The sequence below is a fragment of the Orcinus orca genome, chromosome 7 (genome assembly GCF_937001465.1).
Source record: "Orcinus orca chromosome 7, mOrcOrc1.1, whole genome shotgun sequence".
Lineage (NCBI taxonomy): Eukaryota > Metazoa > Chordata > Mammalia > Artiodactyla > Delphinidae > Orcinus > Orcinus orca.
The window spans coordinates 33,914,223-33,937,402 of NC_064565.1; the positions used below are offsets into that span (position 1 = coordinate 33,914,223).

Genomic DNA, 23,180 nt, shown 5'->3' on the forward strand with positions numbered 1-23,180 from the left:
CTGGCTAATGGTTTATCAATTTTGTTTATCTTCTCAGAGAAACAGCTTTTAGTTTTATTGATCTTTGCTATCATTTCCTTCATTTCTTTTTCATTTATTTCTGATCTGATTTTTATGATTTCTTTCCTTCTGCTAACTTTGGGGGTTTTTTGTTCTTCTTTCTCTAATTGCTTTAGGTGCAAGGTTAGGTTGTTTATTCGAGATCTTTCCTGTTTCTTAAGGTAGGATTGTATTCCTATAAACTTCCCTCCTATAACTGCTTTTGCTGCAGCCCATAGGTTTTGGGTCATCATGTCTCCATTGTCATTTGTTTCTAGGTATTTTTTGATTTCCTCTTTGATTTCTTCAGTGATCACTTCGTTATTAAGTAGTGTATTGTTTAGCCTCCATGTGTTTGTAGTTTTTACAGATCTTTTCCTGTAATTGACATCTAGTCTCATAGCATTATGGTCGGAAAAGATACTTGATACAACTTCAGTTTTCTTAAATTTACCAAGGCTTGAGTTGTGACCCAAGATATGATTTATCCTGGAGAATGTTCCATGAGTACTTGAGAAAAATGTGTATTCTGTTGATTTTGGATGGAGTGTCCTATAAATATCAATTAAGTCCATCTTGTTTAATGTATCATTTAAGGCTTGTGTTTCCTTATTTATTTTCATTTTGGATGATCTGTCCATGGGTGAAAGTGGGGTGTTAAAGTCCCCTACTATGAATGTGTTACTGTCGATTTCCCCTTTTATGGCTGTTAGTATTTGCCTTATGTATTGAGGTGCTCCTGTGTTGGGTGCATAAATATTTACAGTTGTTATATCTTCTTCTTGGATCAATCCCTTGATCATTATGTAGTGTCCTTCTTTATCTCTTCTAATAGTCTTTATTTTAAAGTCTGTTTTGTCTGACATGAGAATTGCTACTCCAGCTTTCTTTTGGTTTCCATTTGCATGGAATATCTTTTTTCATCCCCTTACTTTCAGTCTGTATGTGTCTCTAGGTCTGAAGTGGGTCTCTTGTAGACAGCATATATATGGGTCTTGTTTTTGTATCCATTCAGCCAGTCTGTGTCTTTTGGTGGGAGCATTTAATCCATTTACATTTAAAATAATTATCGATATGTATGTTCCTATTCCCATTTTCTTAATTATTTTGGGTTTGTTATTGTAGGTCTTTTCCTTCTCTTGTGTTTCTTGCTTAGAGAAGTTCCTTTAGCATTTGTTGTAAAGCTGGTTTGGTGGTGCTGAACTCTCAGCTTTTGCTTGTCTGTAAAGGTTTTAATTTCTCCATCAAATCTGAATGAGATCCTTGCTGGGTAATCTTGGTTGCAGGTTTTTCTTCTTCATCACTTTAAATATGTCCTGTCAGTCCCTTCTGGCTTGCAGAGTTTCTGCTGAAAGATCAGCTGTTAACCTTATGGGGATTCCCTTGTGTGTTATTTGTTGTTTTTCCCTTGCTGCTTTTAATATGTTTTCTTTGTATTTAATTTCTGACAGTTTGATTAATATGTGTCTTGGCGTGTTTCTCCTTGGATTTATCCTGTATGGGACTATCTGTGCTTCCTGGACTTGATTAACTATTTCCTTTCCCATATTAGGGAAGTTTTCAACTATAATCTCTTCAAATATTTTCTCAGTCCCTTTCTTTTTCTCTTCTTCTGGAACCCCTATAATTCGAATGTTGGTGCGTTTAATGTTGTCCCAGAGGTCTCTGAGACTGTCCTCAGTTCTTTTCATTCTTTTTTCTTTAATCTGCTCTGCAGTAGTTATTTGCACTATTTTATCTTCCAGGTCACTTATCTGTTCTTCTGCCTCAGTTATTCTGCTATTGATCCCATCTAGAGTATTTTTAATTTCATTTATTGTGTTGTTCATCATTGCTTGTTTCATCTTTAGTTCTTCTAGGTCCTTGTTAAATGTTTCTTGCATTTTCTATATTCTATTTCCAAGATTTTGGATCATCTTTACTATCAATATTCTGAATTCTTTTTCAGGTAGACTATCTATTTCCTCTTCATTTGTTAGGTCTGGTGGGTTTTTATCTTGCTCCTTCATCTGCTGTGTGTTCTTCTGTCTTCTCATTTTGCTTATCTTACTGTGTTTGGGGTCTCCTTTTTGCAGGCTCCAGGTTCATAGTTCCCGTTGTTTTTGGTGTCTGTCCCCAGTGGCTAAAGTTGGTTCAGTGGGTTGTGTAGGCTTCCTGGTGGAGGGGACTAGTGCCTGTGTTCTGGTGGGTGAGGCTGGATCTTGTCTTTCTGATGAGCAGGTTCACGTCTGGTGGTGTGTTTTGGGATGTCTGTGGACTTTTTATGATTTTAGGCAGCCTCTCTGCCAATGGGTGGGGTTGTTTTCCTGTCTTGCTAGTTGTTTGGCATAGGGTGTCCAGCACTGTAGCTTGCTGTGGTTGAGTGAAGCTGGGTGCTGGTGTTGAGATGGAGATCTCTGGGAGATTTTCGCCGTTTGATATTATGTGTAGCTGGGAGGTCTCTTGTGGACCAGTGTCCTGAAGTTGGCTCTCCCACCTCAGAGGCACAGCACTGACTCCTGGCTGTAGCACCAAGAGCCTTTCATCCACACGGCTCAGAATAAAAGGGAGAAAAAGTAGAAAGAAAGAAAAAAAAATAGGAAGGAAGGAAAGAAAGAAAGAAAGAAGATAAAATAAAGTAAGATAAAATAAAGTTATTAAAATAAAAAAATTATTATTAAGAAAAAAGAAATTTTTTAAGGAAAAAAAAGGATGGACGGCTAGAACCCTAGCACAAATGGTGAAAGCAAAGCTATACGGACAAAATCTCACACAGAAGAATACACATACACACGCACAAAAAGAGGAAAAGGGGAAAAAAATCATAAATCTTGCTCTCAAAGTCCACCTCCTCAATTTGGGATGATTCGTTGTCTATTCAGGTATTCCACAGATGCAGGGTACATCAAGTTGATTGTGGAGCTTTAATCCGCTGCTTCTGAGGCTGCTGGGAAAGATTTCCCTTTCTCTTCTTTGTTCGCACAGCTCCCGGGGCTCAGCTTTGGATTTGGCCCTGCCTCTGTGTGTAGGTCGCTGGAGGGCGTCTGTTCTTCGCTCAGACAGGACGGGGTTAAAGGAGCAGCTGATTCGCGGGCTCTGGCTCACTCAGGCCCAGGGGAGGGAGGGCTATGGATGCCGGGCGAGCCCGCGGCGGCAGAGGCCAGCGGGACGTTGCACCAGCCTGAGGCGCGCCGTGCATTCTCCAGGGGAAGTTGTCCCTGGATCCCGGGACCCTGGTAGTGGTAGGCTGCACAGGCTCCCGGGAGGGGAGGTGTGGAGAGTGACCTGTGCTTGCCCACAGGGTTCTTGATGGCGGCAGCAGCAGCCTTAGCGTCTCATGCCCGTCTCTGGGGTCCGCGGTGTTAGCCGCGGCTCGCGCCCATCTCTGGAGCTCCTTTAAGCAGCGCTCTTAATCCCGTCTCCTTGGGCACCAGGAAACAAAGAGGGAAGAAAAAGTCTCTTGCCTCTTCGGCAGCTCCAGACTTTTCCCCGGACTCCCTCCCGGCTAGCCGTGGTGCACTAACCCCTTTCAGACTGTGTTCACGCCGCCAACCCCATTCCTCTCCCTGCGCTCCGATCGAAGCCGAGTCTCAGCTCCCAGCCCCACCCGCTCTGGCGGGTGAGCAGATAAGCCTCTCGGGCTGGTGACTGCCGGTCGGCACCGATCCTCTGTGCAGGAATCTCTCCGCTTTGCCCTCTGCACCCCTGTGGCTGCGCTCTCCTCCGCGACTCCGAAGCTTCCCCCCTCCGCCACCCGCAGTCTCCGCCCGCGAAGGGGCTTCCTAGTGTGTGGAAACTTTTCCTCCTTTACAGCTCCCTCCCACTGGTGCAGGTCCCGTCCCTATTCTTTTGTCTCTGTTTATTCTTTTTCCTTTTGCCCTACCCAGGCATGTGGGGAGTTTCTTGCCTTTTGGGAGGTCTGAAGTCTTCTGCCAGCGTTCAGTAGGTGTTCTGCAGGAGCTGTTCCACGTGTAGATGTATTTCTGGTGTATCTGTGGGGAGGAAGATGATCTCCGCGTTTTACTCTTCCGCCATCCTCCTGATTCCACCATCCAGTGTATTTTGAAAGCTAAGTATTGTGCTGTGTATTAGGAATATAATAATAAACAAATCAGAAAAGATCTCACCTATATCAGAGTGAGTCTTGTAAGTAGCCAATTCTTTAACTGATGAAATTTTAGTGGTTTGGAACAACTCACACCCAAATACCTCTTCCTTTAACCTGTCATAATGCAGACAGATTATTTTTGCTTGTCCAGTTTCCTATAAAAATTTAAATAAACATTTAAATAGCCATTCATTCATCCACTCATTTGTTCAAAGAATATTTATTATTGTGATCATTGGTGCCAGCAAGTACTCTCTGTGCTGGGAACACAAGTGTGAAAGGAAGAGTCACAGCACAGGTGCAGGTACAACCAAATAAGCCCTGTGATAGTGGTAATGGCAGAATGAAAATGAAGATTCAGGACAGGGCATCTAAAAAGAGATTGCAGAGGAAACATGGAAGAACTCTCTAACAATAGAGAGAAATATTACATTTTAAAGTAGATTTAATATATCTGGGAATTGATGAGATGAAGATATGGTGGAAGTGAAATATTACAGTCAGGAGGAAGGCATGTAGGGTGGCACTGAGGGAGTGTGGTCCTTTGATATTAGGTAGGTGACTCCTTAAAGCTTTCAGCATATAGCATGGGGGTGCGGGTGAAGGTTGTTGGCAATTTACCAAGATCGAAAAGATGGAACACAGGTAAGATCTAGGGATGGGAGGGGTGCAGGACTGACAGGGGAAGGTAGAAATAGGGCACTAAGAAATTAAAACATCTATTATAGACTTTGCTGGGAGTCACCACATCACAATTTGCATTGTGTATTTATTTACCCTAGAACTCCACAAAAACCTCTGTGGAATGATAAGGAATGGTTGAATCTCCTTTAAGGAATGTGCAGCTGTATTAGCAATGAAAGCCAATAAATACAAATAGGAAAGGAAGCAAACCCACATCATGGAGGAAGATAATGAGATAATGCTGCTACAGCATCTCTTGGCAACTAACTGAACGAAATGCGTGGAATGTCAGTGTTTTAAATGCCCTTCCAGTTTAACCGGCCCAGTTACCTGCTGCTGTTGACTTTTTCTCACTCACTGGCATCAGCAGGTACATGAGGAAGTGGAAATGAGGAGTGAAAAGGAAGAACTTTTCCAAGGATGATTGGTAAAATTAAGGAAGGCATTAAATTTGTTTTTGTTTTACCATTTTTAATCAATTTTGTAAGCAAGTGACTTCAATGCCCAGAAGGAAAAGTAAGTAAAGGTGTATCACTATCTAACAAATCATTCACATTACTCTTTGTTATCTTTCTTTTGGATATTTAACAGCTTGTAGTGACTGATCTTGAAGGCACTTCCCATAATCTATATATGCATTGTTGATGAAGTTCTATTACTGGAAACTTCCATCACTGCAATGACTGTTGGAAAGCACAGGTTCATTCAAACTAATAATGCATAGGAGTTTGTCACAGTTTTAATATATGTATTCTTCTTGCAGATGGTTGAAAAAGAAGGTTATCTTCAAAAAGCTAAAATTGCAGATGGAGGAAAGAAACTAAGGTAATAAAAGTTTTTTTAATTCACTTTTATATAACTATGCCAGTTCCCCATCTCCTCAGTTGTGTCACTGCTATTGTTTGGAAAGGTAGGCCCTATGGTACATGACTAGAATATTCCTTTCTGCTATCACTAAGATCAACAGTATTTTTAATATAATTATAGTTTTCCAACAAAGCACTACATTTTATTTTGTTGCACAGAATATATAAATGAAGTGCTTCATGACCTTTTAAGACTTGAAATCTTAAAAAATATGTGAAGAAATAAGATAATGGGTCTTGATTTCTGGGATTAATAGATTAGGGGATGAAAGGACTCATTTTGCAGTATATAAAAATCTCCCTACAGTACATTGGGATCATAATTTTTTTTTTTTTTTTTTTTTTTTGCAGTATGCGGGGCCTCTCACTGTTGTGGCTTCTCCCGTTGCGGAGCACAGGCTCCGGACGCGCAGGCTCAGCGGCCATGGCTCACGGGCCCAGCCGCTCCGCAGCATGTGGGATCTTCCCGGACCGGGGCACGAACCCGTGTCCCCTGCATCTGCAGGCGGATTCGCAACCACTGCGCCACCAGGGAAGCCCGCAGATCATAATTTTTTTTTTTTTTTTTTGAAGGATGGAGGATTTGAAATACATTTGTTGCTCAAATAAAAATCATTTGAGAAAAAATAAAAGGAAAATAATCTGTCAGATAAAAAGTTGGAAGTTGCTGCACTTGGAGATGAGGTCAACACAGAGTAGGTGAGAGAAATTAGAAAATGTAATAAGGATTCCCTAGGCAACAACAAGAAAAAACTTGGAGAAAAAAATAAGGTTGATAGGAGGGTAGACAAACACACTACATGTTTTTTATGTATGGGATATTTAGAAATAATCATCTCCATTTTAGAATTTTCCCTATTTCTCATGTAGGTCTTATAATATACTTAGCTTTGTGCTAGGTTATATGCAAGCTGCAAAGGTATGTAGAAAGTGCTTACAGTGGGAGAAAAGGCATTTATTCATGACTATATTATTAACAGTTAAAATCATACAGGATAAATTCACTAATTAGCTATACAATGGGACACTTATTAATTGTATAATACAATTCATTACTAGAATGGAACTCTGGCCAACACTAGAGAATGAAGTATGCTATTGTTTGTTTGCTATAGTGGAGTAAGTATATATTTATTTAAAAGAAGTAAAATTGGGGAAAACTATCATCCATAATTCCACTACTTAAAATAACTATTTCAATTTTAAAGAACAAACTCTATTTTCTGCCCATATTATGTTTTATTCTCAGATAGCAAACAGGACCTTGAACCCTCTCCTAGACTGTTCCTCTGCAGTAACCCTGCAGCCACCCTCCTTTGAAGGGTCCAGGAGGGAGATGCACAGGAGACAAGATCAAATGCAATGCTGCTTTCAAAGACTCATCTAGTCCTGGCCCCAGTGGAGAACCTGACTTAATGTGTTGGGTTCTGAAAGGACCCAGGAGGGATTCTTTGATTAACCCAATCTAGTGCCAACTTTCCCCTAGACTTTCTCCCAGTTATATCGCTCATGAAAGGTGCAATGATAAATCTTCCCAAGATAAGTCAAAACCCTTTCTTACCTTACCAGCAATGTGGACAAAAAATCCATAGAGGGACAGAAGAGGACTTATCTAAGTTATCACTTCACCTTTCACTGGGGCTTGGCAGGAAAGAGGAGTGATAGCTTTGGTCAGTCTTAGCCTCCAGACTCATGCAAGCAAGAGGAGGAGATGCTGAAAGGAACTCCAAGGAAACAAGATAATGTGCCACCACAGTGATCTTTTACAATGTCCTTGCCCATAAGCTATCCATAAACCATCCCAGTAAAATGTTTTCCTAGAAAGTGGTGTCAAGAGAAAGTAGAGGAGCACAACCAGGCCTTTTCCCTAACAGACTCACATGAATACATTTTTAGGTAATTTCAACCAGTGTGTATACCATTTTGTATTTGTTGTTACTTTAATCAGCTTACAAACTATTTCTGTGTTCTAGTTTAAATTCATATAAACATTATTTTATACTATGTTTTATTGTTATTTCAACCAGCTTACATGCAATTATGCATTCTTTCAGCTTTTTCATTTAAAGTTATATAAATTTTAGTTTTCCTTTTTTGTTTTTGTTTTTGTCTTTGCTTTTAACCTCAGGTGTACAAATTGAGTTGATTTTCCTCTTCAGTGTGTGGCCTTGTATTATCATCATTCTGGGCAAGACCCCTAGTTGGTTTTATTTTATTCTTCATCTCCATTCCTCACTTCAATCCTCTGTAGAATGTATGTTCATCAAATCCTCTCTCCATACATTTATTTGGCTATATGTATGGCATTCTAGAAAACAGTGTGTAAGTGAATGTGTTCTAAATTGCATAAGCCTTTGGTTATAAGCCTCATTCTGGTCCGTACTGCTTTCATTCAATGTTAGTCAGTGTTAGGATATCTTATCTATATCTATATATTTAAAACAAGTTAATTTCTTCCAACTGCTGCCCATTTTGCCGTTGTGAACACACATCAAATTTTACTTACTCAGTCTTCCAGGAGTGGATACCTAAATTGTCCCTAACTCCTTGCATCCCAAACAACATCACAACAAACCACACCGATATGTCTCCTTACAGACCTGTGAGGAATTCTCTCTGGGGCATACCCCCAGGAGTAAAGGATTGCTTGGTGGTAAGGTACACACGGTTATAAATGATTTGGGTGCTACATGCCAAACTTTCTCCAGAATGAATGCATCAGTTCACACTCTCTCCACAATGCAGAAGGGATCGCCTCGCTCCATGATCTCATCAGCATGCAGCATTATCAAACTTTCAGTTTTGCAAGTTGATGGCTATAGGACATTACTTTAGTGTTGCATTTATTTTTATTCTTCTGACTTGTGTTTCAGTTAAGCATCATGTCACCTATTTAGAGTCAGTCAGGCTCTGCATTCCAGGAATCGCCTGTGCATAAACTCTGACTATCTTCTACTGAGTTTCTCCCTTTTTTTTTTTGAGAGAACTCCTGATGTACACCAGGTAGTAATACATTGTCAACTTTAGGCTTGGCAGATATCTCCTCCAAGTCTCTCACTATCTATTTACCTTGCTGATGAAAGTCCTTAGTGACCAGATATCTTTAAATTTGATCCATATTGTTCCATAATTTCATTCTTTATTGTTTGTGGGATTTGCTTTCTTTTTTGAATTTTTAAAAAAATTTTAATTGAAGTATGGTTGATTTATGATATCATGGAAGTTTCCGGTTTACAGCACAACGATTCAGTTCTATATATATACATATATATATATATATATTCTTGTTCAGATTCTTTTCCCTTATAGGTTATTACATAATACTGAGTATAGTTTCCTGTGCTCTACAGTAGGTTCTTGTTGGTTATCTATTTTATACACAGTAGTGTATAAAATCCCAGCCTCATAATTCATCCCTCCCATCCATCCCCCTTTCCCCTTTGGTAACCATAAGTTTGTTTTCTGTGTCTGTGAGTCTCTTTCTGTTTTGGAAATAAGTTCATTTGTGTCTTTTTCTTTTCTTTTCTTTTCTTTTTTTAGATTCCACATATAAGCGATATCACATGATATTTGTCTTTGTCTGGCTTACTTCACTTGGTATGACAATCTCTCAGTCCACCCATTTGCAACAGCAGCAAATGGCATTATTTCATTCATTTTTATGGCTGAGTAATATTCCACTGTGTGTGTGTTTGTGTATGTATATATGTATGTATGTATATATGTATATGTAGGGATGTGTGTGTGTATAGATATACATATATATGTATATATATACACCACATGTTCTTTATACATTCATCTGTTGATGGACATTTAGGTTGCTTTCTTGTCTTGGCTTTTGTAAATAGTGCTGCAGTGAACATTGAGGTGCATGTATCTTTTCAAATTATGGTTTTCTCTGGGTATATGCCCAGGGGTGAGATTTCAGGATCATATGGTAGCTCTATTTTTAGTTGTTTTAAGGATTGCTTTAGTTTTTATTATAAACACATTACAGATTGAAAATTGTAGTATATATAGTCAGCATGTTTAATAACATATAATACACCACAATGTTGATGGGACTGTAATACACCAAGCCATTTCTGTGTTCCTCTTTTATTAGATTTTTAAGTTGATTCCAGTTTTATACTAAAATAGTTATAAATGCAGTAAACCTACTATTGCTTGTCAATTTTTCTTTTATATATTCTTAAGAGAATTTCTAAGCCTAGATGACTTAATTAAATCACAAGACCATTTTTAAATGACTGTTATGTATTGACATACTGCTTGCCCAAGGAGTCTGTATGTTTTTTGTAACTAATAACAAAATGGTCAGTTTAATCATAACTTTGGAAAATTGTGTAGTTTTTATATCATTGGAAATTGAGTAACTATTAAATAGTATACCATAGTTGCTATAATTTGTATTTCTTATGTAAAATTTCTTTCCATAGCCTTTTCCCCATTTATCAGGGAACTTTATATCTTTTTATAAATTATAATCAGTTACTGCAATAGTAACAGATGCTTATTCTGTCAAGTACTTGGATAATTGCTTTACTAGTAATTCTGAAATAATACTCTAAAATAGGCTATATTACCGCTTTCAATCTTACAAGTGGAGAAACTTGGTCACTTGTATCAACCTCTCCTTGTCTCAATCTTATTGCATGTATAGTTGGTATCAGATTTTTAGCCCTGTCCTCTGTTTAAAGTAGGTTGGATTTTTCCCTCTTGCTAGAAGATGTTTGAGGCCAGGAAGCAAAAATTGTTCATTTATTTCATACCATCAACAGTACAAAGGGGCTTCCCTGGTGGCGCAATGGTTGAGAGTCTGCCTGCCGATGCAGGGGACACAGGTTCGTGCCCCGGTCTGGGAAGATCCCACATGCCGCGGAGCGGCTGGGCCCGTGAGCCATGGCTGCTGAGCCTGCGCGTCTGGAGCCTGTGCTCCACGACGGGAGAGGCCACAACAGTGAGAGGCCCGCATACCGCAAAAAAAAAAAAAAAAAAAAAATACAGTACAAAGGGCTTCAATTGTCACTTAATACTATTTTATTAATCTCAAAGTTTTCTACTCATAAATACATGACAGGTCATCCACATTATATCTTGTGTTCTTATTTTTCTTTCTTTCCCTCCTCCTGTTCCTTTTTCTTTAGCTTCCTTTCCTCTTTCATATATTTTTTCTTTCTAAGACAAGTTTGACCTATCTCTGAATACAACAAGAGTGGGTGGAAGGAAGGAGAACTCCTTGACTGTATCTTACATTTGTAAAGGGCCATAAATTTAACTTTATTTTGAAATGAAGTTCTAGAAATCTCCCCAGACAGACAGATGGGGTTGAAAGCCAAAGACATTCAGCATTCAACTTTAGTTTTTCTTTGTGAACATTGAAAGTATGCTTTTTCTGATAAAGTTTAGAAATTCCTGCATTTTGGTACATCTATCCCCAAAAGTTAAGTAGCCCAGGTTTCTCTGAAGCTCTCAGAGACCTTAGCAAAGAGCTGTTTTCAATTCTTTAATTGAAAACAACTTTAATTTATAAAAGCCCCCGACAGCATGTAAGCTATTTCCGTACCCTTATCTCTCCCTCTATACCTTTCAAGCCTGCCCCTTCGTCATCTCATTTGTGGCTCTGTACATCTTATCATGGCCTTTCACTCTGCTCTGCTTTTCAGAGGGACCTGGGAAGAAGTACTTGAGGGTGAAAATATGGACAGAGAGGTATTTGGGAAGAAATCGAGTAAAGGTAGTGCAGCGTTATGTCTACTAGTGTGTATTTTCATCCTAGAGCCCATGGCTGTTAGACCTTAGTTTTTATTTGTTTTTTCTTCTTTTTAAACAATTGTTTCTCAGAATAGACTCTGTAGAACATGATACCAAAGTACCCTCCTAATGTAAACTTTTTTTTTTTTTTTAGCATTTTCTGCTCAAGATCCCAATAACTTCTTCCAGGCTTCATCTGTCTTTCTCTCTTTTTAATGTTCCATAATGAGGACTGGAGGGAAGGTTTGGAGAGTATGGAATACTGAAGTTCATTTGTAAAAGGTTGCTTGAGTTTCATGATTTCCAACACATGCTCTGTTATAATTTCCAACTTCTAGTAACCCTTTGAATATATAAAGCTTTTACATTTCTTGCAATAGTGGCAGAGATGTATATATTTATACATCAGTGTCTCTTTGACCCTTTTTTTAAAGCAGAGGCAAATTACAAGAAGCTTAAGAGAGAAGCAATAAGTTCTTCACCTACCAGTTTGAGAACTAGTCAGAACACTTAAACAGTGTCCAAGTGATTTTTCAGTAAATCAGTCAAGGACACTAGAGTAAATCACATTCACCCCCACCAGAGGTACAGAATCAAGTCAAATCCAGTGTGCCCAAGTCAGATAACAGAGGCAGGTGGCCCAGAGTGAGTCTGAAATTTACAAAGTAACCTCACATATGTTTTCCTCTGACTTTTTCGTTTGCCACCGTGTCATTACCAAAGGAGGCATAGGAGAGGTGAATGTAAGTTATAAGGCTTTGATGTTAGAGCAGATGAATACGTTAAACCTGAGTTCAAGCTAACAGATTCTTATGACGATAACGAATATCTTAAGGGTCATTTTCCATCAAGCGGTCTTCAGATAAGCTGTTACCAAGCTGCTGTTATTATGTGCTGCCATCCGGTGTCCGTTTTGTAGAATGCAGAGTTTTTGGTCAAGCTGATGCCTGTGTTGAGTTTTCTTTGGTTTTGGGGTTGTTTTGTTTTGTTTTGTTTTTACTTTCTACCTTTACAACTCAGGATTTGTTTTAGGGAAGCTCTCTGAAGTGTCTCACTTGGAGAAATTGTCCCACCAATTGCATTAATTGTAACTAATTGTCCTTATTAGAATTTAGTTCTTCCTCCTTCCTAATTACATTAAGGATCTTTTTCCCCCTTAGATGTGATGTCTTGTGACAAAAAAAATTAAAATAAATAGCCTGCATTTATTGTCCCAGGATATATTTCCTGTACTGAATCACTAGTGTCAATATCAATCCCTTACCTAATTGTTACTTGTAAATTCATGCGGAGACTCTCTCACCTATTCCTGGGACCTCTGACTTACTGAAGTTGGACATTTCCTGACTTATGTATCTTGTTTAACCCTCAAGTCTATCCAACAGCTTGGTTTTTATCTCTCTGTGTGGAAAAATAAAAAAGAACTCCCTCAAAGTTAAGATGATGAAGTGTTGATGCATTAATTGGCTCCCATCAATGGATGAAGTTACTTGCTGGCCATCTTAGGAAGGTAGAGATGAAAGGGCTTCCAGGTCAGCATTGCAGAACAGCCCAGGTCAGGCTAAGAAGTGCCCTTGTTCCAAGGAGAAAGATGTTCAAGTAACTCTTTGACAGCAGTTGGGTGTCTTCCTCTCTCAGAGTCTATCATGAGGCTCTGCATAGACGTGCCCAATGACTAAGGGAGAATTGCATGCCACCTGCTCTAGAGACAACTGATACAGCAGAATGAGCATGGCCTTCTAAGTCCAGAAGACTTGGTCTGAATCCCATATTTATGACTTTGATGCCCTTGGGTAGGATGCAACCTCACTAAGCCTCAATTTTTTTATCTGAATGTGGAGGATTTGTTTCTGTGTTTACTGCCTGTCTCCTATGAGTTAGACATAAATGCCTTGAGGTCTCTGCTATTTGCCTTTATATATTCAGTCCTTGGAATTGTATCTGTCCTGTGGTAGATGCTCAGTAGATACTTGTGACTGTCTTGGGGATTAAATTACTTGACACAAAATGCCAGGTGCCATACCTAGCACAGAGTGAGAACCAATGCATGCATAATAGCTTATCTTATTGAAACACATCTGAGAAGTCAGGAAGCCCTCTAGAGAAAGCTCAGGTATGGCCACTAGAATTATAAATTAGAGAAAGATATACTAAACCAGGAATGTTAGATACTTTTAAAACAGTGCTATGAAAGACTTATCAAAACACTTGGGAACTAAGGAATAAATAAGGGAAATGCAAGAAGTAGGTGCTTTTGTAGTCCTTGTTAGTAAATAACAACAAACAGGGCAGGAGTAATCTAGATGTGTGACCCTCCTGAAATTTGAGAACCCATATATTCTTTTACTCAAAAACCTTTGATAAGCACTCACTAAATGTCAGATATTGTGCCGAGGAGTGGAAAAGCTCTAGGAGGTCATGGTGTTCCCCTCTTTGGGGGGACTAGGAAAGTAGAGGGACTTTCTTTCCATTCTGAAAATCGCTTCATCCTCAAAAGGGCTATTTTTAAAGTCCTGCCTAAGCCCTCTAAACTTGAAGGAGTTACTCGCTCTCTGAGTTGAATCTCAATACACCGAAAAACTATCACCTATAAGGATTTGGTTGCATACAGAAAGCATTAAAGGTACAAGTCAAGGCAAAACCTTGCCAGTTGATCCTATTCATACTCCCTCCAGAGCTGACAGTGCCATCAAAAGGCTTGCTGTGTTAGAGTAACTGGTGAGAAAGCTTTTCTGCTGATATCCTGAGAATTACAAGCAGCACAATGGGCCAAACACATCAAATGGGGAATGGACTTGAAAGGTACTGTGAAGAAAATAGCCAAGTCTCTAGACTACTTCATTCAGAGAGGAAGGTTCTGACCTAAGTCATAGGTTAAAAGATATTCCCATTAGGTGAATTCGTAGCCGCTCCTAGACTAGAGGCTTTTGAAACACTTTCTGGTTTTAGACTCCCTACTGAGTGCAGGTGAGTCTACTCATCACAAACCAGAATAATCCCCTAGCAGGAAAGAGAAAGAGGTGGTGTCATAGTTAGAAGCACATCCCTGCTTCCGGCTTCTTATGAGGAATTGAAAGACTCATCATGTGACTCCTTTAAATCAGCTCAATTCCCAAGAGAAAAATAGAGCTTGAAAGTGGTGGGCCTTTGACCAATCCTCCTAATTAACATTAGGTAAAACAGTTAATTTGACAGTCCAGATGGCTTATACCTTGTCACAGGCTCTGCACTCTAGCTTTTATAATTTGAGACTTAGGACCCAAACTATGGTGAAATCTGACATTGACAATCTCCTTAACCAAGAAAATAGTATATTGCTCGTTTGGTTCCAGAACACCTCAATAAAGAGAATAAGGCAACAAAGAGAGTCACATGATTTTTTTTGGTTTCCCCTTGCATATAAATTTATGTTTACACTCTACCGTAGTCTATGAAATGTGCAATAACATTATGTCTAACAAAACAATGTACATACCTTAATTCAAAAATACTGTATTGCTAAAACATGCTAACCATCATCTGAGCCTTCAGTGAGTCATAATCTTTTTGCTGATGGAGCGTCTTGCCTTGATGTTGATGACTGCCGACTGCTCAGGGTGGTGAATACCACAGGTTGGGGTGGCTGGGCAGTTTTTGAAAATAAGAAAATAATAAAGTTTACCACATCAATTGACTCTTTCTTTCACAAACGATTTCTCTGTAGCGTGCAGTGCTGTTTGAAAGCGGTTTACTCACAGTAGAACTTCTTTCAAATTGGAGTCAGTCCTCTCAAACCCTGCCCCTGCTCTATCAACTAAATTTATGTAATATTCGAAATCCTTTGGTATCATTTCAACAGTCTTCACAGCAACTTCACCAGGAATAGATTCCATCAGAAGAAACCACTTTCTTTGCTCATCCATAAGAAGCAATTCTTCATTCTTTAAAGTTTTATCATGAGATTGTGGCAATTTAGTCACCTCCTCAGGCTCCACTTCTAATTCTAGCCCTCTTGCTATCTCCATCACTTCTGCAGTCACTTCCTCCACTGATGCATTGAACCCCTCAAAGTCATTCATGAGGGTTGGAATCAACTAATTCAGACTCCCGTTAATGTTGATATTTTGACCTCTTCCCATGAATCAGGAATGTTCTTAATGGCATCAAAAATATTGAATACTTTCCAAAAGGTTTTCAATTTACTTTTCCCATATCCATCAGAGGAATCATGACCTATAGCAGCTATAATGTATTTCTTACATGATAGAACTCCTTGATCCATGGGCTGCAGAATGGATGTTACGTTAGTAGGCATAAAAACATTAATTTCATTGTATATCTTCATCAGAGCTCTTGAGTAACCAGGTAATTTGTCAACGAACACTAATATTTTGAAAGGAATCTTTTTTTCTGAGCAGCAAGTCTCAAAAGTGAACTTAAAGTATTCAATAAACCATGTTGCCAAGAGATGTGCTTTCACCCAGGCTTTGTCATCCCATTTATAGAGCACAGGCAGAGTAGATTTAGCGTAATTCTTAAGGATCCTAGGACTTTCAGAATGGTAAAGGAGCTTTGGCTTCAACTTAAAGTCACCAGCTGCATTAACCCCTAACAGGACAGTCTGTCTGTGCTTTGAGGCTTTTGAAGTTGGGCATTGACTTCTCTTCTCTAGCTATGAAAGTCCTAGATGGCATCTTCTTCCAATAGAAGACTATTTTGTCTACATGGAAAATCTCTTGTTTAGTTGTAGTCACCTTCATTAATTATCTTAGCTAGAGCTTGTGGACAACTTGCTGCAGCTTCTACATCAGCATTTGCTGCTTCACCTTGTACTCTGATGTTACTGAGACAGCTTCTTTCCTTAAACCTCATGAACCAACCTCTGCTTGCTTCAGACTTTTCCTCTGCAGCTTCCTCATGTCTCTCAGCCTTCACAGAATTGAAGAGCGTTAAAATCTTGCTCTGGATTAGGCTTTGGCTTAAGGGAATGTTGCGTCTGGTTTGATTTCTATCCAAACCACTAAAACTTTCTCCATATCAGCATTAAGACTGTTTTGCTTTTCTGTCATTCATGTGTTCACTGGAGTAGCACTTTTAATTTCCTTCGAGAACTTTTCCTTTGCATTCACTTGGCTAACTGCTTGGCACAAGAGGCCTAGCTGTCAGCCTGTTTTGGTTTTTGACCTGCCTTCCTCGCTAAACTTAATCATGACTAGCTTTCAATTTAAAGTGAGAGAGATGCAACTCTTCCTTTCACTTGAACACCTAGAGGCCATTGTAGAGCTACTAATTGGCCTAATTTCAATATTGCTCTGTCTCAGGGAATAGGGAGGCCTGAGGAGAGGAAGAGAGATGGGGAAAGGCCAGTCGGTGGAGCAGTCAGAACACACATAACACTTATGGATTAAGTTAGCTGTCTTATATGGGCATGGTTCACGGCGCCCCAAAACAATTACAATAGTGACATCAAGATCACTGATCACAGATCACCATAACAAATATAATAATAATGTAAAAGTTTTAAATACTGCGAGAATTACCAATATGTGACACCGAGACACGAAGTGAACAAACACTGTTGGAAAAATTGCGCCAGTAGACTTGAAGGCAAGGTTCAGTTTGTAAAAAAACACAATATCTGTGAAGCACAATAAAATGATGTATGCCTATACTCTTTAATCTTTAAAAAGAAACCCACAACATAAATTAGTGAACAGATTTTAGGCTTCAGAATCGGAGAAACTGAGTTTGACTCTAAGTGCATGGCCTTAAGTAAGTTACCTAAACACTCTGAACTTTGTTTTCCATATTAGTAAATGGACAGATTAGTACCTTCATCTTTTTTGCGAAGCTAAATCTCCAGTAGACAAGCAAACTTATACTAGGTACTCAAAATAATTTGTGCTAATTATTATTTTAAAAGAGATCATGAAAAACTGAATTAAAAATGGAGCCTCTAAAACATTGAAAAACAGCATTCTATTTTTCTTTTTGAAATGAAATTATCTTAAATTGGAAAAATCTTCACTTGTATTCGTAAAGACATTGTTTGTAGTTTATAAGATCAAAAAGAAATTTACTGTATGTAAAGTGCCAGAACAATTCATATTACTAAGGTTCCAATACCTGCAGTTCTTACCCTATTCAGCTTGTTCATCAGATTCACCTAAGAGGGAACATTTCACAGCAGTTCAAAGTTCTAACTGTGAACCATGAGGTAATCGAATTTCATGCAACTTCAGTTCTAACCAGTTCCAGTTCCAAGTTTAAGAAAGGGAAGAGTAATGCCAACACATTCTATAAACGATCAACATCTGAAAAAGATCAAATCAGAACCATTTACTCAGGGCTTGCTATAGACAGGAAGCAAATAAGGTATAGAGTATCTCTTGCCAGGAGATGAAAAATATAGTGGGAAATACAACAGGCAGGTTAAATATAGGTTCCCTCATGCCTGGGGGTGTCCCATTCTCCTTGGTTACATATGGTCAAAGTAAGGGGTGGAGATAAAAAAGATGCCCAGTCTAGAACAGCAGTCCCACCAATGTTTACTCTATCTTGGGCCATCTAATATTATGACCTGCATAAGAAGAAGGCTACAGGTGTTGCAATTCATCTTGCTGCTACTGTTACCTAAAACGAGAAATGGGAACTAAGGCAAGGGAAGAAAAAGGTCTATGTGGTTTTCATTTTTCCTCCATCTTTTTCATCATTTGATTGAAAAAGTGACTATTTGAAGACAAGTGGGTCCAAGAACATAGTGTTCATATTTGTATGGTGGAAAATACACATTGTGTTTGTTTTGTTTCTGTTTATCCAGTTTTTTTTCTTTTTAACACAGTGATGTATCATTAGGAAAGCTTCAGGCATGTAAGAGCAGCCTAATCTTGTAAATATTAACTTTACTGAATCACAGCTGTCCTTTAAATCAAGCCCCTAGAGACTATGAGGCAAGTGGAACTAAATTACACAAAGATCTTAAATGGTCATTTAAAATGTATCTTTGTGTAGTTTTCTATGGATCAGAGTAGTCTTTTTGTAAACTTTTTTAAAAAATCACTTTTGTAAAATGAATTCAGCTATTCTGAACTGAGTGTTAAACCAAAGCAAACTGCAGCAATATGATGTAATAGAAACTTATGTATACTAATCTCCTTAATCTTTTACCATCTAAAACATTTGTCTTTCTTTATGACACAAATATATACACATCTGCGTATTGAAGTAATACATGTTCAATGAAAAGGAAAATCAAAAGCTATGGTTTCACTCTCTGATTTAACTATTGTTATATCCAGCTTTTTATTTTTTACCCCCATGCCTAAGTTTAATCATTGACTCAACAAATACATATTTATTGCCTACTCTGTCCAAGGCACTGTTGCTTGTCACTGGGGGTATCTCTGTAAGGATGAAATGTTTTCTGTCGATTTGGAGCTTTTTATTTAATGGGGGAGAGAGAGAAGTGAAATTTACAAAAAAAAATTTTTTAATTTATCCTAAGTTCTATGTGAGGAAGTCATGGAAGACATATTTGAGGACATAATATTTGAACTTCGATGAATGGGAATTGATAATCAGAAGGGGCTGGGATGGGTGAGGACAATCATAGGTAAATAGCACAGCATGGTCTTATGAACTACATATTATATTATGGTCTGCATTAAAATCTTCCCACATCAGGATTCTGCTAAGCACAGGGCTCATTAGTCCATTGTATGACTCCATTATATGCAATTTACATAACCTATCTCAATTTTTGATATTTTAGATGCAGAATTAAGAAATGGTGCACTTCCTTCTTATGTACAGAGCCTTAACTTACGAGATGATTTCTTTAGGATAAATTTAACTTCATAGTAATGGGCTTGTTCAATCAAAAGATATACACATTTTAAAATATTTTTAAAAAACATATTGCCAAATTCACTCCTGAAAAGTTGTTTCCACTCCCACCAAAACTGTATGGGAGAATCCATTTCTCCATACTCTCAGTAAACCTCGGTATTATTCCTTCTAATTCTTGCCAATTTGATTGGCAAAAAAGTAAAAAGCATTTGACTCCCTTTATTTGCATTGAGTTTCAACATTGAAAAATATTGTGAACTAGGCAGGCAAATTAGCTGATTAGTTTTGCAGACTCTGATGTATACTAAACCAATGAAGAGATATAACGATGAAGGACAAGGTTCTGATTTCTGTTTTTACTTTGCTGTTTTTGGTTTGCTGCAGAAACATAGACTTTTAATGGAGTGGAAGACATGGATACACGAGGTTGGATTTTTGATAGCTGAAAAAGATTTGGGGAAGATCTACAAATGATGAAACTTTTACTATAAATGCCATGATATATAAAAATTACAGAATATTTTTATTATTTTTTTAATCTAAATTCCATACCACCTGTAGATTTTAATAAAGAAAAGATTTTTAGGAATTCTGGTTAAAAATAAAAATAGTCTCTACTTATTCCAAATGTTGCTCATACAATACCTGTGAATGATTTCTTCAAGTGATAGTGCTTTTTTGCTTTTTTCTCTCCTAAGGAAAAACTGGTCTACTTCCTGGATTGTTCTTTCTAGTCGAAAAATTGAATTTTACAAAGAATCCAAGCAGCAGGCTCTGTCTAATATGGTGGGTAGTTCTCTGTTTCTACTATTATCATGTTTACAGAAATATCGTTGAATTAAAAGTTTGGTTTCAACAGAAATCACACTAAAGCCTCCAAGCTATCAACATCTGAAAGCAGATGGAGGAAAATGACTCAGTAAACTTTTAATCAGATGAAGGGAAAATAGAACTTAGTGTTTGTTTTATTAAGTGGTGCATTTGGAGAATAATCACAAAATGAGATGAATGGCAAGCAGCTCTCTAGTAATGGGAAGGTAACACTTTAAATTAAGGTGCCATTTATAAATGCTTTATTCTTATTTATGAAATGATCACTAAATGCAGCTACTTGCTCAAATAATGTAGTATAAAGTATGTTATAAAATGCATTAGTAATAAATACTTAACGGATGAGACTATGGAAAGCTGTTTTAAAGAATATTATAAGGCATAAATCGTATTAAACCATGTATGTGCATCTTTAATACATGAATTTAAGTTGTTATCTAGCATGCTATAAAGTGCTTCACACATTAATAAATAATAATAAACTGTTTATAAATGACACCTTAATATAGGGTGTTACCAATGAGGAAACACTCTAAGTTAACAGTGATTTTTTATCTTAGTCTAACTGTGACATTCACTGCATCCAGCTAACCTTTCTGAACAGTTCTATGACTCCATCTAATGGAACTAATACAATTTCTGTATCCAATAGTTATTACAAAGTGAAATTTGTAGGGCTTCTTGATTTGTACCTGGAGGAGGGCCTCATATATGCCCACAGAGATTTGACAGTGATAGTAGGAGCAATTCTGAGCTAGTTACTGGGGCAATTCAAGCTCAAAACCTTGCTGCCCGAACACCAGAGCTGCCACACGATGTTGGAGACAGTGGGCAAGCAGCATATCTGACAGCCTCCTGAGTGGGAAGGACTCTGGGCAGGAACCAACCTGCCATACCCCAACGGCCTGATGGGCAGCAGGGAAAAGGGGTCTCCTGGCAGGAATTAACCACAATGAACTAATTTGTATTTGGCAGGTAATAAAACGATGGAAGATTCTTTGCTTTCCAGCCACTAGTCGTGTTTGCTATGTAATCCTCTTTAAATAGGAAATAGAAAATCATTTGCTAGGAGATTTTTTTTTTTTTTTAAAGGAGAAGATTTTAGTAAGAACAAAAGGTAGCATTTGGCTTGCTCCTGATAATTGCAATAGCCTTTATCCCCAAGTAGCTTGCTGATTTTGGAGTCTCGGTGCAGTCCAATCTGTAAACTAATTATGAATAAATTAAAAATATATCTCAGTCCTTTGTATTTTTAATTTAAACTGCCTCAGAAATTTGTTTTAGGGTTTTGTTTTGTTTTTATTTTTTGGCTACAGTAATGTTGAGATAATCTTTTTAAGAAAAATAAGGTATCCCTAAAGGCTAGGTACAAAACAACTCCCATCCACCCACGGGTCCTTTGTCTTCCCTTTGAATGAGTTCTAAAGGGGAAATCAGGAAGGGAGGAAAGTCACTTGCCTTGCTGAATTTGGCTGCTGAGAAGATGATCTTCATCCTGCTGGGTGAGAAGAATTCCATTGGAGCAGAGTTTATGTGAATGTGCTGGGATAATGGGAGAGATTAGATTCCAAGTTAAAGCATTTGGTTTATTTTTATTTTATTATTTTAGTCTCCTCATACCAGGAGATAGTTATCAGGTGCTTAATTTCGTACAGGTGGAAGAAACTCCCCCTTACTGTAGGCAAACTTTGCAAGTCAGCTCACTAATTGCATGCCTCTAGTTCAAGCTTCAGAACTGTTGTAAATTGACGATAGATTTTACTTTTAGAGGAAATTTGTTAACCCCCTTTTTTTTTTGGCAGTCCCTATTTATTACTTTTAGTCCCATTTTCAGTGCTCTTATGGTTTCTCCCAGACACTCATTGTCTTCAAAGCAAATTCTGGGCAGGAACTAACTGTGTTTTGTGGTAGTAGGGGAAAGAATTGCAGATTCCTGTTTGTACTGCATGGATTGTCTTGCTAGTCAAGTTCTTGGATACATTTCTAACCAAATATTAAAGGCCTGGTGGGATAGCCCACATTTACCAATTCCAGTCTCAGAGAAATGATATGATGATTACCAGGCCTTGATGAAAGATACTGTGGTTTTATTTTGAAAGAGATTTATGCTCAAGTTTCTGAATTTCTCTTGTGCCCCCTTACACATGTCCTGGTATTACTGTTCATTGTACTTCTGGGAAAGTCTGTCCTTTTCTCCAAGGGGGTCTGTAGAAGCTGCCTAAGTGAGTGCAAAATGTGGCTTAAAAGAGTAAATGGCATTTTAATCTGTACAGGAATGATCTTTGAATGTTAATGCAGTGGTGAGACAAAGCAGCAGAGTAGCTAGGAGAAGGGCTTTGAAGTTCAACCATAGGGAGCTTTATTCTAGTTTTGCCACTTAGGAGCTGACAAACTTATTCAACTGCTTTGAGCTTCAGAATCCTCATCTGTAAAGTGGAGATAGTAATATTTGCCAAGAGAATTAGTAAGGAATAAAATTAGTTAATAAAATAAAAATATGCATAGTAGCCATAAAATAATTATTATATTCTAATATACTCCATTAAAATATAAATATACTGTATTCTATAGTACATAATATCGGGTATAATATAATTATAACTTATCATTATACTATCTTAGTTTTGCACTTGAATTGATTCACACATGCATAGAAGAAAAGGTATATTAATTCAAGGAATACCAGCGTGTACTGTCTCCAAAGAAAGAAATATGTATCAATAGGCAGCATAAAATATTGTGTCTGAGCACTGAATAATTCTGAAAATGAAACCATTTCTCCATTTGGGGTTCTAGATATAATATCCTGCTTATCCATATATATTTTCCTGGGACCCTCATCTTCCTTCATTGTCTCTTAACCTTACTGCTTTCACATTTAATACAGAATGTCACACGGTGTTGTGCCTGATCCCACATTCCATGTTTGACTATATTTCTTTCTCACTGAAATTCTTTCAGTTCATAACCAAGTCACATTTTTATCAAAAGCAGCCTCCCCCTGAAAAGAAACACAGTCACTTTGCTGGTGTGTGTAAATCAGAGTGTCATAGGCTCTGGGTCCTCAGTGACCTATTCAAGGAAAAGGA

General features: G+C 38.0%; 1 protein-coding gene across 1 annotated transcript in view; it reads left to right on the forward strand.

Moving 5' to 3' along the window:
• ARHGAP15 (Rho GTPase activating protein 15) overlaps nt 1-23,180 on the forward strand; it is a 621,798-nt gene that overhangs the window by 90,572 nt on the left and 508,046 nt on the right. The window contains exons 4-5 of the mRNA XM_004285433.4: nt 5,574-5,635; nt 19,959-20,046. Of these exons, the coding sequence (XP_004285481.1) occupies nt 5,574-5,635; nt 19,959-20,046 (150 nt within the window). The remainder of the gene's footprint in view (nt 1-5,573; nt 5,636-19,958; nt 20,047-23,180) is intronic.